Raw genomic sequence first — 17,403 nt, forward strand, 5'->3', positions numbered from 1 at the left:
CCTACTGGTACACATTCACCTCTGGCCTGGCATGGGCCACAGCTGCCATGTAGCACTGGGCTGGGCTCCAGGCCAGGGTGAACCCAGCTGGGCAGAGAAAGCCCTGGGAATGAGCCAGGCCATCACCTGGGAGTCTCTACAGCTCACAGGACATGGCTGCAGGCATAAGCCCTCCCTCGGGTGCCCTCTGCACAGCTCTGAGCAGGAGTGTCTAATCTGGCAGCGACCTGCTGTGCAGGGGGCAAATGACATTTAATTTCCTCTTGGTTTCCCTATAGTACAGACGAAAGGCCGTCACCTGCGTCTGGGTCTGGCAGCACAGCTGGAAGTGTTCCCAGACATGCTGCTCTGGAGAGTTCCCAACAGAAACCAGAACACAGGCGGTGCAGAGGGATGCCCCATGGTCCAGGTTGCTGGTGTTCCCAAGGAAAGCCAGCTTCAAATCCCTAGTGCCAAAGTTGCTCAAAGTCTCCAAAAGGCACTGTATATGCACATAGCGCCTCCCTGCTCCATGGCTCTTTAGCCTATCTGCCAACTATCTCTCATTTCTTCCCTATGGAGACCACATGAAGCATACAAGTGCCACAAACACCCTGTGGAACCATATGACAAGCACCTCCCCAGTGCCACAAATAGTCCTTAAAATTCTATAACTTGTATCTCCCCAGCCCCTCTCTAGGGAAACAATAAGACAAGTGCCTCTCCAGTGTCCTTTCCATGGCAACTCATCAGGGAAAGGCACAGTGCCCCACCTGTCATGACTGTAGAAGTGCTGGAACTGCCACCAGGGCCTGGCCTGAGCTCTCTTTCCCAGATGGAATGGCAGAAGCCCCAGTAGGGAGTGGGTATGGAGAGGAGGCTGAGCAAGTGGTGGGAGGTTTCCAGGACACTTTGGTCAGTGCCTCAGCTAATGAGCTATTCTCTTTTTGGTCAGGGAAACCAGGAGCTCCTTAGCAGATTGAGCTGTCTCTAAGACACCTTGCTCATCCCACTACAGTCTTCCCCTGGCCTGTGGCCATCTTGACCCTATGCCTGAGCTGCCATTGTGTGGCCTACGATGCCCTCTGGAGGCTCCGCAGAGAGGCATCCTCCTAGTGTTCAGGATCTGGGATGCAGTCTAACCTCCACTCTCAAATAGGTACTCAAGACACAGCTGTGCCCTTAACCCTCTATCTGGTCTCCTCTGCCCTGATTCCAGCTCCCCTGACTCCTTCAAGAGGTATAGGCACTTGTCCTATACAGAGTAAGACTTCTAGATGGGCATTAGAATAAGCTAGTGATTTTTAAAGTGTGTTCCATGGAGTCCTAGGGTTCCAAGGAGGAACATCAGGCTACTTCACGGACCTGGGGAAGAGGAGGAAGAATGGGAGAGGAAGAATGGGCTGGGCTTTTCCCCATCTTCAACCAGATCACGCTGGGCTTTAAAATTCTGTTCAAAAGAAAACAAAGTTTAGTGCTAAAAAAAATACTACCATTCCATCTCTCTACAGTGCTCCTCTGGGTTCTCACAGCATTTCTTTTGTGCCTTTATTGTAGTGTCTTCATACTCTACCTTACTTACCCTATTATTAGGTATATGTGTACTGGTCTTTCTGTCCTGATCACTTGGCAGTCCTCATAGTCCCCAGCACAGTACTTACAGGGTCCAGAGCAGCTCTCAACAGGTGCTGACTTTAGGCTACTACAGGAATGCCAGCACTTCCGGGATATGCTGGGGTCAGCACCTTAAATGGCAATTTCCAACAGGATTCCTTGGGAGGGAAGAGCTGCAGTGGAGGGTAACTGGTATTTACTGAAAGGTCCTTGTGAAGATATATAGCACATGCCACTCTTAAATCAATGAATGGGACACATCTGCTACCATGAGCAATCATCTAAATCAACTTCCAGGGGACCAAACAGACTTTTGCATTTGGCCAATCTTTGGGAAAAATGCAACAAACTTCAACAGGAAATACCACTCATTAGAAGCTTCCAAACCCTGTGTGTGGGACCATGGGAACACAGGATGACGTTCATCAGATGAGCATTCACGGGTGTGCCCCCTGGCTTCCTATAGCCTGTAGAGGAGTCACTAGTCCCGTGTTTCTGGTTATAGGACTGAGAATGGGCAAAGCCCCTTGGCCCCATCAACCAAGCCTACTGCCTGGGCCTCCTTCTCCAGCTAGGTTTAGGGAGGGGGCCAGGAAAGCAGGGGACTGTGCTCCTCCTAGCTAAAGCCACTTGTTAATAGGCCTTAGATTCCTTTATCCCTGGGGAAAGGAAGGTAGCAATGAGCTCTCTTCTCCATCCCCCTCCACCGTGCCTCCCAGCAGGGCCAGGGAGGACAGCCATTAGTGTGTGCCTCAGCAGACAATGGGGAGGAGAAGTCTCCAGAGCAAAGGACAACTGCAGCAATTAGAATGCAGGGAGGTTCAGAAGCTATTTAACTGGGTGACCCCTGAGGTCGCTGCATCTGACTCCCATCCCTGGATAAATATTGTATGAGAGGGGAGGGGGTGAGCGAGGGAGCCGGAATGCTGCTCCTCCTTCCACTCCTTTCCCCACCCCATGCGCTGCCTCCAGCCACATACACCAGGAACATTATTTACAGTCCTGACAGTCAGAACAATCACTCTGCTAACCAAGAGGGAATGGACAAAGTCGACTTACCAAAAATTGACTATGGCAATTGAAGAAGAAACCAGAGCTGAGCCAACACAGATGCAAGGCTCCCTCCACAATCTGGGTCCAGCCGAAGCAAATATTCTGTCACCCCAAAACCCCAAACTACTGGCAGGTGAGGCTGGTCTCAATGGCAGATAGTAAATCAGAAAAATAGAGCATCCTTCCACCTTTCGGGGGCCCCATAGTGAAAAATTCCTGGCTCTCATCACTACCTAGGTGCTCCTTGGCAAAAATGGGAGTCCTAGCTACCTGCCCAGAGGAAGCCAAACCAGCTACATGCCACTTGTCCAGCTTGCCCCTTAGCTGACCTAGTCGAGTGAGGCCAAGAGCAAGAAAGTCAGATATCGCAGGAAGGGGTCAGGGTGGGGGAAGAAGAGAGTGTTTGAGAGCAGGCTGTGCCTCAGCCCCCACATGCACCGCTCCTCCAGTCCTGCTCTAATGCACCCTGACATGCCTCTGAAGACAGAGAGCTGTTTGCAGTCAGCACCGTGATTTGTTAGTAATTATTTCCATGGTGTCACATTGCTGTCACTCTGTTAACAAAGAGACAGGCTGCCTCGGGCTGCCTGCGAGAAAGAATCGCAGAGAAAAAGGCCTGTCAGGTTCCCGGGATTCTCTGGGCTGGCTGGCTTTCTTCCCCAAACCAACGTCCTCGCAAGCTTTGGAAGAAACAGTTTTACAGAACTATCAAGTCTGAGTTGTGTCACCCTTTAGCCAGGGACACTGAGAATTTATCCCACCCACTCACAGTTGCCCTTCCCAAAGCCCCACAAAGCTAAGCCCCCAGAGTCCACAAATCATTCAGGCATGGGCCACTATGCCAGTTGAAGCCTTGAGTTCCCTGGCCTTCAAATCCTAAGACCTCTGCTCCCTGACTCATCTTCTTCACTGGGGTGTTCACAGCCTCTCATGTGCTCTTAGAAACCTGACCAAAGAAACCTAATTCAGACCAAACAGAAGCAGCCACCCTAATGGCATGGCTGGGGAATAAGAAGAATATGATGACAGGGTATCTTTGCCTCTTGCATCTGCCAGCCCCAGTTCAGGAGCATAGTGGCTCAGGTGCCAACACCCCTGTAGCCTTCATGTGCCTCTGCATCTGTGAAGAGACACTTGCAGAGCTGTCTCCGCATGTGACCTGTCTTTCCCAGTGCCTGGATCTGCACAGCATCTGCACTAGGAGAACTGGTGGTTTGCTTTAGCACAAAGTAATGTCTCCATTACCCTGGCTGGGAATTAGAGGACAGATTGGCAAGCGCTGACAAAACAGAGGTCACTCACCTTACAGGCAAGGAAAGTTGGAGATTAATTCTCTCCTCTCACAGAGGGAATCAGACTCCAGGATAGTGGAAGGGAAGCACCAATACTGAGAAACCCTTTCACTGCCAAGCAGCAGCAGCTAATGTCACCTGTACCAATATCAGCAGAAAAGGCAGATAAAAGGCCACAAGCCCTAGAGAAGTCCTGCCAAGGTGGCAAGGCCCTCACCAGCTAGCTCCTGCAGAATCCCAAAGGACAGAAGAGCCTGGACAAGACTAAGATTCTTCAAGCATTAGATCTAAAAGGCAGACAGCTGCAAGCACTGGAATGTAAACTCCATGAAGGCAGGATGTTTGGGAAGTTTTCTTTCTTTATTCACTGCTGTATCCTTAATACCTAGAGCAGTACAGGGCACATAGCAGGTAGTCAACACATCTGCTCAAAGAATAAATAAATGAGTCAATACAGCTCAAAGGCCACTTCCACAGGGGCCCGTCTCTCCCTATCACAAGGCCTCAGAGAAGAAGGAGGCCAGTGTGGGTTCCAGAATAGACAGGGAAGACCACATGGCCAAAGGACTGGAATTAGGTTTGAAAGGGTGAGGGGGATTGGGACAAGCTGATGGACATAGGGAGATTCTCATATTAAATTGAAGATTCACATATTCATTCAGCAAACACACACTAAATAACTCAATAAAGTATAAGAGATGTTCCAACAAAAAAATAAAATGTAGTATAATACGAAGGAATACTACATAGAAATATAATAAAAAGCCTAAATTCTTGATACACACAATGCACATGAATCTCCTATACATTATGTTATGCAAAAGAAGTCAGACACAGGTCGGGTGCGGTGTGTCTCATGCCTGTAATCTCAGCACTTTGGGAGGCCAAAGCAGGCAGATTGCTTGAGCTCAGGAGTTCGAGACCAGCCTGGGCAATGTGGCAAAACCCTGTCTCCACAAAAAAAATACAAAACCTAGCTGGGTGCAGTGCACGTGCCTATAGTCCCAGCTACTCAGAAGGTTGAGGTGAGAGGATGACTTGAGCCCAGGAGGTAGAGGTTGCAGTGAGCCAAAATCACACCACTGAACTCTAGCCTGGGTGAAAGAAGTCAGACACAAAAGAGGATGCCTTGCGTGACTCTGTTTATACGAAAGCCAAGATTAGGTAAAAACTAACCAAAACTAAAAGAAGTCAAAACGGTGGTTAGTTGGCAAGGGGAAGGCATCACTGACTGGGAAGAGCCACAAGGGAACTTTCTGGGATGATGAAAAAGGTTCTTGATCTTGAGCTAGGTGGTAGTTACCCAGGTGTATACTTGTATAAAAATATATTGAGCTATACACTTCACATTTGTGTATTTATGCATCTGCACCTATTTTATACCTCAATTTTTTTTTTTAAGAGACAGGGGCTTACTCTGCTGTCCAGGCTGGAGTACAGTGGCACAATCATAGCTCAATGCAGCCTCAAACTCCTGGGATCAAGCAATCCTCCAGCCTCAGCCTCCTGAGTAGCTAGGATTATAGGCATGTGCCACCACACCAGGTTATATATATATTCTAATAGAGACGGGGCCATGCTACCCCAGGCTGGCCTCAAACTCCTGGCCTCAAACAATCCCGCTTCAGCCTCCCAAAGCACTGGGATTCCAGGTGTAGGCCACTGTGCCAGGCCTTGATTTTCTTTAAAGACCCCAAAACAAGCTGATGCTCAAAAAGTGCTTTTAAAAAAACATAGATCTAAACAATATCTCATACTAAGGAAAATATTTTCCATGAGTACCAGTGGTTCCTTCTTGGAGCTTGAGAAAAAAGGTCCTCCAGCCTTCACTCTCTATCTGACAGAGATCAGAAAGGCCCAAGCAAATGGCCAAGGCCTAGGAAGGTGAAAAACGTTCAGAATACAAAAGAGTAGAGCCCAGGTCCCCCACCTAGGAGGTTGTGACCTGGTGGAAGGCTGCATGGAACCTCTATTCCATGCCAGATAAGCTATAGGAAAGCAAAGACAGGTCATACAGTGCAGCCAGGTGTCCAGCTGGTTCTGAGGCCCTCTGAAGCAGCCTGGATTCTGCCACAGAGCACAGAACCAGAATTCCAAAGACTGCCCTGAAGAGCCACCAACATAGGATCCAATTTGTCTTCCTGACAAACCAGGCAGAGACTGGCTGAGTTAGCCCAACTCTGGGCTAAGGTGAAAGTCTCAGAACATACAGCCCCTCCAGCCAGCAAGGAGGAGGTGACAAGACTCTCATCTATGGTCAAGGGGAGAGCCTCATATCAAATCCAGGGCCAGAACCAAGGCAGCAACACTCACTTCTGGACCAGTTAAGCAGTAAAGAACCACTCAGTTATCAACTCAGGCCAAAGCATGAGGCTCCTACTGCCTTGAACATCTTGAAGCCTGATCAGTCATTAAGCAAGTATCTTTATCTTTTATCAGCGTTTTCACTGAGCAGAATTTCCATTCCAGGGGTTCCTATAATCACTACAATGATTTAGATCCTCTGACACCTTCCTAGGGGGTGAGGAAATGAGGCTGCCACTGGGGTTCCACCCTACAGCCTAGAAGTACCCAGAAAGTAAAACGCCAGAGGCCCTGTCTGCCACAGAGGGGCTGTGCTTGTTGACCAGACAGCAGAGCTTCTCTTCCAGCCCCCACTGAGGCACAAAGTCCTTCCAGAGCACAGCAACTATCCCAAACTCAGGCTCCGAAGGAAGGACACGGGGTGAAATGCCTGTTGACTTGCAGCTCCAGGATCACATGGGTAAGTGTGAAGGGAGCTAAGGTTGGGAACCAGAAGAGATGCTTTGGCTCCAAAGAAACCTGCTCCTACCCTCAGGCCTGCATCTAGGAAATGGTTAATCCCCAGCCAAGCCCACCATCAGGAGCCCCTTTAGTGCCAGTTCTGGGCCCGGGGACATGCGCAGGAGGGGGCTTTCATGTTTGTGAGTAGGCTAGCCCCAGGGGCATCAGGCAGAGGCGGAGCACCTCTCGTTCCTACAAGCCCAAGAACTCTCAGCCCAAGGAGCTGTCAGGCTAACGAGGCTACCCCACCACCACTCCATCTGAGCGTGGCAGGCTGCACCGCACGACTGGCTTCAGGTGGCTCTTCTTTAATTAATGGCATCCCGGGCTCTGCAGGGAGCTTCACCCCACAATGAATGGCCCTCTCTCATTAGAGGCAAGCCTGCCATGATGTATTCAGGGTGAGGGCCAGGATTCATTTCCCTGTCTGTGGGTTGGGGATGTGAGGGAGGGGAGAGGCAGCAGGGAGAGATTTATATCGAGTGACTTGGATTAGCTGCAGCTGAAACATGACCCCATCAACTCACGCTGCCTTCTTGGGGCTAACCTGGTGCACCTCTGCTGACGAGAGGGCTCCAGGGAAACTGAAGGGAGGGCAGAAGGTCTGGTTCCCATTCTCTCTGAGCTCAGACTATAACTCTAAGTCCCAGAATTCCTATACAATCTTCAGAACCTCCACCCCTGCCCCCACTGTGCACTGGGAGCCTGGGCTGATTCTGAGCCGACCTTACCCATCAAGAGACTTTTTATGGCCAGGAAGCTGACCCACTGCCCTCATGCCCACAGGACTGAGACCCTGACTACGGCCTCAGTTGACTCTTCTGCTTTGGCAGAAGGCAATACCCTCATTCCTTACCTCACAGAAGGAGGCCATGACATAGTTTGCCCCCATAACTGCCACCTGGATAGGACCCAAATATGTTCCGCCACAGGGCATCTCAGACCTCAGGCCACCCTGCACTAGGGAAAAGGCTCCAGTCTGACACAAAAACATGCCATCAGTCATTACCTCACTATGATGATCCATCACGATGAACCCAACCTCCAGGGTGGGGAGGCTCTGGGCACACTAGTCTCCTTCCCTCCACTGCCCTGACCTACCCACTCCAATGGCTGAGCAGGGGAATTGGTGCCCTTCTAGGCAAAAAAAAAAAAAACTGGGGCCTTTGGCTATCCAAGTTTCAAATGCACTTCTCACAGACTTGGAAAGAAAGTCACCCTGCACTGTGCTAGCCACATAGGTGGTTGTAGGCCTAGGAGCTAGGTTGATTCAGACTGGTAGCAAACAGCACACAGTCCTACAAATTCCTCATGCAAATATCACTAAACTTGACTTTCAACTTTGCTTGTGCTTGGAAGAAAAATACTTCAGAACCTGCCCTCTTTCCATTCTCAGCCCCCTTAGAATGTCCAATTCACTAAGAGAGCTGGAGGGTGGGCTTTCACCTGTCCCTGTCAGCCAATCAGAAGGCTGCCTGGCAGGCCTGCTGTGTCCCTAGGAAGGCCAGGCAATGCCTATCATCTGCACGCATTCACTTCATGTAATCCATGCTTCTTCCTGGCCCTTGTGGAGGAGCATTTATATCTCTTTCCTTCCCTACTCAGAAAGAGATGTAGCTCAGTTCCGCTTTGCTAAGCCCTATTTGGCAATATGTCTAAACACATGCAAACTTAATTAGCTCAGGAGGGGAGCCCAAGCGCTTGCAAGGACAGATAAAAGTAATGGGAAATGAGACAAGTCAAGGCTGGCAGGGAGTTCTTACTCAAGCCCCTTCCCCCAGCAGGCTGCTAATCAAAGGTGATGCAGTTCAGTGCTGATACCAACTGGCACACCTGTGGGCAAGGGGCAAGGCTCTTGTGAGCCTGGTGACACGGTGCGATGCCCCATGTGCTTCCAAACATAAATACAGAATAGAGGTGTCCAAAGTGATGCTGGCTGAGGTTTCCTTAAAACAGATTTGAAGATTCATTAACTTGTAACCCTTCGAGGAGACTCTCAGGCAGCCCCAAATCATACCCACCACATCTCCTGGCCAACTAGGCTCCCATATCAAATGAACTTAACAGTCCAACCCCTACCAATACCAAATGAGGAACCAACAGCCTAGGGTGTCAGAAAACATCCCGAGGCTCTGCCACTCGGTGCGAACAAAGGAGAGGAGGAGGGTATTCCCACCGTGTATCACCAAACCACAGCCATGGAGGAGGATGGTCAGACAGGACGTTCATTAAACACATGGTTCTAGAGTCAGAATGCCCAGGTTCAAAGCCCTGCCCTGCCACAAACAGGTTATGTGCCCTTGACAAATTACTTACCTCTCTAGGTGTCAGTTTCCTCATCTGTTAAAAAAGGGTTATAAAATGAACTTATTCCACAGAACTGTGGTAAGGACTAAATGACATCATATGAGTAAACAGCACAACAGGTCTCCTGGTAAGTAATAAGTGCTCAATAAACAGTGTCTCTCTTTATTCTCTGATGTTCACTTTTCCAGGAGTCCCAACCCTCTGTTTCGGAGGCACAAATCTCTCAGAGAAAGCATTTTGCACTGCTCCTGGGACCAAGTTCCTCCTCCCTGGCCTAAGCCTGTGGGCTATCTCACCCAGTACCCACCATGGAGGGCCCAACACACAGTGGCAGTGAGGAAATCCAGGGCTTCCTGACATTAGCAGCATAATTCTCTAACCCTTAACATTCAGGCTGGTGTAGCAAGGCCTAAGAATTGCTCCTCTAGTCCATTTGTCCTGTACACTGGCAATGAACGCTTCCTGAATCTACCTACTAACAGTCCTCTGTCGTTCTTCCTGAGCGGAGATTCCACAGGAACATTCCATTACTTAGTTGTCACTTATTCAACAATTATTTATTGAACAACTACTACATGTCAAGTCTTGTCCTTGTCCTAGGGTTACAACAGTGCTCACAATGTAGTGCAAGAGACAGACAAGTAGAGGCAGCCACAGCACCATTTTAGGTATTAATGTGTACATGTGCTCCAGGAAAACAAAGGAAGGCACCTAGAGAAAGAAGAGTGATCACCAGGAACCGGCCAGCTTGTGCATGTGGCTGGTGGGGAGGGGTGCAGGGGTGGCACACAGAATATTGAGAAGTGACGCTAAAGATGCAAGCAAGAACCTTGAAAGTCCCAATAAATGGTGTGGACTTTACCCTTGAGGGCAAGGGCAAACCTTGAAGGGTATTAAGCCAAGGGGTGACATAATCTGCTGCAATTAAGAGAATGGAATAGAAGCAGCAAAACTGGAGTCAAAAGGGACTAGTTAGAAGACTTTTGTAGCAATCCAAGAAGAATATGATCATCTTGACTGGGCAGGGCAGTAGGGATGGGAAGAAAGGAATAAATCTGAGAACCTCTGGGAGGCAGAATCAACAGAATTTGGCAATTAACTGGTGTGGATAGAGAAGGGATAATTTTCAGATTTCCAACAGAACAACTCAGTAGATGGTGCCAGTCATTATTTGAGGGAATGATGGAGGACAGGGTGTGAGGAGAAAGATAAACATCTGAGCTTGAAGGGGCCTGTGGACAACTAGGTGGACATGTAGAGTAGGTAGCTGGATATGCAGGTGTGGCGTTTAGGTGGCAGATTAAGCCGATTTCTTTTCTCCAGTTGGAGAAAAAGATTAGAAGACATCAGCATACAGAGGATAGTTGAAGCTATGGCAAAAGATGAGATCACTGATAAGTGTGAATGTGTAGAATAAACAGAAAAGACAATCAGGATAGAAATCAAAGAAACACCACTATTTAAGAAACACCAACATGAAAAAAAGGAAGAAAAGAAGTATTAATATCTACCCAAGTGACTGAGGAGGAGAAGCCAGAGAAACAGAAAACATAACAAAAGTACAGATAAAGATGATTTCAAGAAGATTGCAGTAGTCAGCTGTTGAGCAATGCCAAGAGGACCCAGCCCAACCCGCAGCAAGCATGTCACTAGGCCCCCTTCTAGCCATCTTCTACATCCCCACAGGACAGTCACGACCCCACAGTGCTCACCCAGGTGTGTGGTTCCATCATGGCACCTTTCACTCCAGGTAACAGCAGTCTCTTCAGTGGTCTTGACCGCTTGACAGCAGCCTCGAGGAAACCTCAGTAGCCCCTGCTGAGTGCATGCTCCCCATCTCCAACAGTGACAGTGTAATCTGGGCAAGTATCTTTCCATCTCCAGACCTCCTAAAACCTGAAGTGAACTCCAGGTCCACACCAGTAGAGCACAGCCAGAATGTAGTATGCACACCCCAGCAAGAAGGCAGGGGGAAAAAAGGAAGTCAAATGCCTGCATTTATGTGTTCAACCTCCCTTCTCCCTCCAGGGGGAGGAAAACTTCCTGCTCCAAAACTGAGGCTGAGCCTAAGTGAGGGTCTTCTCACCAGACTCTGAGCAGGCCCCTGGCCCCTATTCCACCAGAGAACAGCATCTGATTCTCCTACCCTCTCTAAAGGGGACTCTTCCTAGACTGCACTAAGGGCCAGGGCCTCCCTCAGGTCAGCTCTTTCCCTCCAGTCTTTTCCTCTTCTCAATCTTCCTTCTTCTCAGACTCAGGGCCCACTGGGAAAGCCTCTAGTCTAGCTTCTCAGCCATGCTGTGCTGTTTGGCTGGTGAACCTGGATCTTCAAGCTACAGGCTAAAATCTACGTTCCTCAAGTGGGTGCCTGTGCATGTGTCCCTCCTCAGTCTACACCAGCGCTAACCCCACCACAAAACCAAAGATGGAGCCCTCTGAAAGAGGCACTTTCTACCTGGGTAAGCAGAGAAACACCACCAAACCCAATGGGAAGCTTCAAGAAACACCAAGCAAGGTGAAGAAAAAGTAGGGCAGGCAGGGAAGGCAAGCTGACCAAGAGCCAGACCCGCAACAAGTGGTGTTTCTTCAAAAACATTGAGAGGAAAATTAAACCCACACCACTAAATAACAACTCACCTTAGCAGGGTCTGTGACTACACACCAAAGCCCACGTACACCTGGAGAATCAACTCATCTGGCTTTGACAAAAGATGGACATAAAATGATTTGTCAGGATGGGAGCAGATATCTTTTCTCCAGTGGGATTTATGCTGCCACTTCAGTTCCCATTTCTCAGTGCCCCACTTATCAGCCCCTTTCCAACAAAAGTGATGTGAAGCTGCTAGGGAGAGAAGGGGAGGAGGAGGTAAGGACAGCAATGAGAAGGAACTATGGCTTCCGGAAACTAGAGTGTGAAATGAAAATGTTTGCTGAATTCCTAAGACTTAGTTAAATCTGAAAACGGATGTCAAAATAAGAAGTAAGCCACAGACTAACAAGTTGTGAGTGTCAATTTACCACCACCCTTGTCAGGCTCATCTGCAGCCTTTACCGGGCGCATAAAAAGGTGATGGCTCTGACGAGAGCCATATGACGAGCCTCTGCCAAGAGGTTCCAGGAACACCGATTAGCTGTGCGCTGTCACGCAGCACTACTTAGGTTTCCTCTCCGGCTGTTTTTATTTTGTTACACATTTAATTAAGCGCCTTCCCAGCAGTTATGCAGAGACCTGTTTATAAGAGGCAGCCACAGAGCTCCCTCCCCCAAGCCCTGCCACCTGCTTCCTTTCTGAAAACCCTTTTCTGAAGCTTCACCAGCCTTCCCAGTCCAAACCCAAACCAGACAACCAAGTCTGCCCTACCCATCTCTTTTGGAAACTACACGGTCTTAGAATTCAATTCTGTCTAGCTACATGTCTTTAGCTCTCCGAGCCACAGGGGTTTTTGGTTTGTTTCATCTATAAAAGAAAGACAATACCACCACCCACCAGAGATGGTAGTCAGGAGATGTGGATGCGGCAAGGTATGCGCTCATTAAAACTTGGCTTCCTGGCCGGGCGCGGTGGCTCAAGCCTGTAATCCCAGCACTTTGGGAGGCCGAGGCGGGCGGATCACGAGGTCAGGAGATCGAGACCATGCTGGCTAACATGGTGAAACCCCGTCTCTACTAAAAAAATACAAAAAATTAGCCGGGCGAGGTGGCGGGCGCCTGTGGTCCCAGCTACTCGGGAGGCTGAGGCGGGAGAATGGCGTGAACCCGGGAGGCGGAGCTTGCCGTGAGCTGAGATCCGGCCACTGCACTCCAGCCTGGGCGACAGAGCGAGACTCCGTCTCAAAAAAAAAAAAAAAAAAAAAACTTGGCTTCCTTTCATACACGGTTGGGTTCCACAACCCAGTCTCTCTTCTTGATGATATCATTTTTCAGGAAGAGGCAGGGCAATCTCCTGAGTCACTAACACCTGTCCAGGGTCCACTGTGCTACAGAACAGGCCAGACCAAAAGAAGACAGCACCCTCTGAAATTCCCTCTCCATCTCATGGGGAGATCAACTCCAAGTTTATAGTCTCCAACCTCATGCACGGGAAAGTTTTCATATACACACATATGTACACATCATGCACAGTTAAAGTAGAAGATTCTGAAATGCATGTGTTTGGAAGGTGAAGATGCCAAAGAGAGAACAACACTGGATGAAGGCAGTCCTGGGGAGGCTACCTGGAGGAAGTAGAACTCTGGACTGGACCAAAGGGCCTTCCTCCTGGGCCATATGAATCCCAGAATTCTGGGTATCAGCCTGAAACTGGTCCCACCTTGAGTAGCTTCTCTTGGGCTACAGAGATCCACGTCAAGTCCCTTCCTCGCTTTAAGGACTCAAAGCTGCCCAGGACGCCATTAACAAGAACAAGAGCCTTCTTCCTCCACTCCTTCTCCATGGACTCGTTCTGAGTCATATTTGCTTCTAATTCCAGCCTGTATAATTTCCCTGACAAAGAGGTGTCACATGGGAATATGGAGACCTTCTGGAGTAAACCAAGAGGGGTGCAGTCAGTGTGTGTACACACCTAAAGGGTATGAGAGATGAGGTCTGTGTGTGCTCATGTGATTTGGGGCTTTTTCTTCCTCCTGTCTCACCTAGAAAGTTGGGGTCCAATAGCAGGCTTGACACCCACCTGGGTACATAACTTCACCTCAATGTCCAGCAACCAAAAGGCTTACAAAGGGCCTTGGTGAGGAGATGACACCTGATGTGGTAGAAAATACCACATCAGAGCTACTACACCACACACCTCACAAACATCCCACTTTATGCTCAAAAGTTCAAACACACACACACACACACACACACACACACACACACACACGGAATACCTGTTGCTACCTTCAGTCACAATGAACACAGAGGTAATAGATTCTATGACTCCTTAGCAAACAATGCCACCACCACCTCCATCCCACTTCAGTTCCCTGGGGGCCATCTGAAGCCATGTATTCATGAGGGCAGACAAGATGCACAAGTGTCAGCCCAGCAAAGAAACTGATTCTGTCTTCCATAACCGGGACAGGATCAGGAGACAAAGGTAAAATAAGCAGTGGGGACAAAGGAGGAAAGAGGAGGCTGGTGACATGGGCAGCTCCCAGAGCAGCCCTCTCTCATCCCACCACTGGGCTCCTAGTTGGATCACCAGGGTCCTGCAGGCCAGATAAAGGGGCAGCATAGTATAATAGTTAAGAGCAAGGACCTGAGTTTGAATCCTGGCTCTGTGTGTCCTTCAGTAAATTACTTAACCTTTCTGTACCTTTACTTCCTCAGCTATAAAATAGGAAGAATAATAATGCCTACTTTATGTAGTTGATAAATAAGTTACTATATTTCATTACATAATAAACATGGTATTTGGCTTAATTTTTTTTTTTTCTAAGACACTCTTTTAACTCCTCCCTTCCAGGGCAGTAACACACAGCCCCAGCAATTGGAAGGGCTGTCATGAGCAGTGAGACCTGGCAAAGGCAGGAAGGCCCCAACTGTCCAGGCAGGCCCTTGACTTCCCCACACCCTGCTCCAGAGAGGCAGAAGGCAGGGCTCCCAACCCTCTTCTATCCCTGGCAGCCCCAGAGACCTGAAGAATCGCTGACCCAGCTGCCTTGTAGACATTTAAGCCTCCAAAAGGCAAGACCTGGTCCCACAGATTCCAAGCTCTGCCAGCAAAGTAGCCCTTCTCATACTCACATGACTTTTAAGTCCCAGTCTCCACAGGTGACAAAAATTGACTTGACGTTTGGATCTAAGAGGCCTTCCTTCGCCATCCACTCATCGACCCTCTGAAAAGTACACAAGAACAAATGAGATTTTCCTTTTTTTTTCCCTGAGCCTGTGAAGAGCCACAACAGCGAAACACAGATAAGCTGCTTGTAATCAGAGCAGGAGAAAATTGTAATCTTATCCAACTATGGCCCCCGCTGTGGGCTCTCAGGCTTGGCTGAGAACCACGGAGGTATTTGGAAGACAACCCCTTAGGAAGATTCCGCAGCCCGAGTGTGTAGCCGGAGGGAGACCCTACACTCGCCTATTGCCTAGCAGCCTGCTCCAGATCCCAGCAGGTCAGTTCAAATACCTTGCTCTGACTTGGCTGTTCCTCTCATTGGTCCCCTGGCCCAGCATAGACAGGTTGTTGTCCTGGGGCATGAGAACACAGTAGAAGGAGGCCCCAAACAGGGGCTCCAACCCACAGCTTCACTCATTCATTTATTTGTTTTACTCTTCTACCAAATGTTTATCAACCAAACTTACAAATTTGGTTATTTACCAAATGAAGGTGACGAAAATTTTCACCTTAAGAGTCCCCTTTACTGGACTGGAGCCCCATCCTGACACCTGGGATAGTGTTGCCTGCTCCAGCTGCTAAAAGTTCAAAACTGGCCCCCAACTTCGTATTTCTCTTCTTCATGGTTGAGGATTCAAATTCAGCAGAATATTTTGAAGGCTGAGCTCAATTTCTACACAGGGAGAAAAACTGCTCCTAAACACTCTAAATCCTTCTTTCCCTTCAACCCTTTGATCCATTTATTTGTGCTCACACTGGAAATTCAAATACTAAAATCAGTATACAACAAGAGAAATATCATAAACAATTCAAGACTGGGTGTGGTGGCTCAGGCCTGTAATCCCAGCACTTTGGGAGGCTGAGGCAGGCAGATCACTTGAGGCCAGGAATTTGAGATCTGCCTGGCTAACATGGCAAAACCCCATCTGTACTAAAAATAAAAAAATTAGTTGGGTGTGGTGCTGCACTCCTGTAATCCCAGCTACTTGGGAGGCTGAGGCAGAAGAATTGCTTGAGCCTGGGAGGTGGAGGTTGCAGTGAGCTGAGATCACACCACTGCACTCCAGCCTAGGTGACAGAGCAAGACTCTGTAAAAAATAAATAATAAATAAATAAAAAGAATTCATGAAGCATTGCCTATTTTTCAGAAGACCCCAGGCATGGAGAGGGAGTCACACCACTGCTTCTACCCACGCAAGAGATTATTTTTTAAGGTTATCTCACATAGTCGTTAAAAATGCAGGATTGTAAGTCAGACACATCTGGATTCCAACCCTTGGCTATTCTATATCCTGGCTGTGTCACTGATGGAGAGTCATTTAAAAGTCATGTAACCCCTCTGAACCTCAGTTTCCTTCATCTATAAAACCTTACACAGAGTTGTTCTGAGAATTAAATGTGATAATGTTTTAAGTACCTACCACAAAACAGGCAGTAGGCTGAGAAGGGGAGAAAGGCAGATCATCATAATACAACAGATCCAGCACTGGAGACGTGACCACAGTGCTACAGGACCAAGAAGAGGAAGTGGCTAGCCCTACCTTTCACAGGGAAAGGAGTCAGAAAAGGCTTCTCAAAGAAGATAACTGAAGTAGGAACCTGACATGGTGGAACATAGTAGAGGATACTACAGGTAGAGGCAAAGGTACATATGCAATAATTTTGTATTTGAAGCAATTATCTGTTAAATGTCTGCCTTCCCTGCGAATATAAGCACCACGAAGGCAGGAACTCTGCCTTACTCACTACCTTAATCTCTCACCCAGCACAGGATCTACTCAAGAGATATTTGCTGGTTGACTGAAAACATGAGTAGGTAGAAGTTTAGGGTGACTGAAGTCCACAGTATATAGAAAGAAAGGACAGAGGCTGGAGGACTAAGTTAGGCCAGACTGTAAAGGGCCTCGTGTGCTCAGCAGGAAATTGAGAGTCCATGGATATCTTTAAGTATCTTAAGTAGGATTACTTCTAGCAGGTATAGGCTGGCTCCCTGGATACCTCTGTGATGCCAGAGGCCTGGCCCACGCTAAAGTCATCCTTGACTAAGGCCAAGGATCCTACCTAGTTCCGCGGCTATAGCAGCCCTATCAACCAGAATGTCAGAGTTGCTCCCTGGTGCCAGACTATGCAGACCATGTGGTCTCTATAAACGCTCTTTACAGTCTGTACACCACAGAATCCTCCTCAGCCAAAGAATCTTCCCAAAAGATAAATTCTGGATCCTCTACTGCTGAATGATCTGTCTCCTCAGTTACTCTGGCCCAACTCCTTGCATGTACAGGCATGTGCGTGTGCACACACACATGCGCACACACACACGCGTGCACGAACACACGCGTGCACACACACATGTGCATGAATCCTTTCCCCAGGGTCACCTAAGAAAAGAGGTAAGGTGAAACTAGGGCTCCCTAAATCAGCATAACCTCCCCCAAGCTGTTTTATATCCCCAAGTTAAGTGCCCCACATATTAGAGGGGCTCCCCTCCCCGACGCCCCAACTCCTGCACAGTGAAAGAGAGAGCAAGACACA

General features: G+C 48.6%; 1 protein-coding gene across 8 annotated transcripts in view; it reads right to left on the reverse strand.

Annotated features, from left to right (window-relative positions):
* ERI3 (ERI1 exoribonuclease family member 3) overlaps nucleotides 1-17,403 on the reverse strand; it is a 135,655-nt gene that overhangs the window by 73,461 nt on the left and 44,791 nt on the right. For all 8 annotated transcript variants that reach the window (XM_025378167.1, XM_025378207.1, XM_025378178.1 and 5 more), the window contains one exon: nucleotides 14,778-14,869. In XM_025378167.1, coding sequence (XP_025233952.1) covers nucleotides 14,778-14,869 — 92 coding nt within the window. The remainder of the gene's footprint in view (nucleotides 1-14,777; nucleotides 14,870-17,403) is intronic.

Source organism: Theropithecus gelada, chromosome 1 (assembly GCF_003255815.1).
Source record: "Theropithecus gelada isolate Dixy chromosome 1, Tgel_1.0, whole genome shotgun sequence".
NCBI lineage: Eukaryota > Metazoa > Chordata > Mammalia > Primates > Cercopithecidae > Theropithecus > Theropithecus gelada.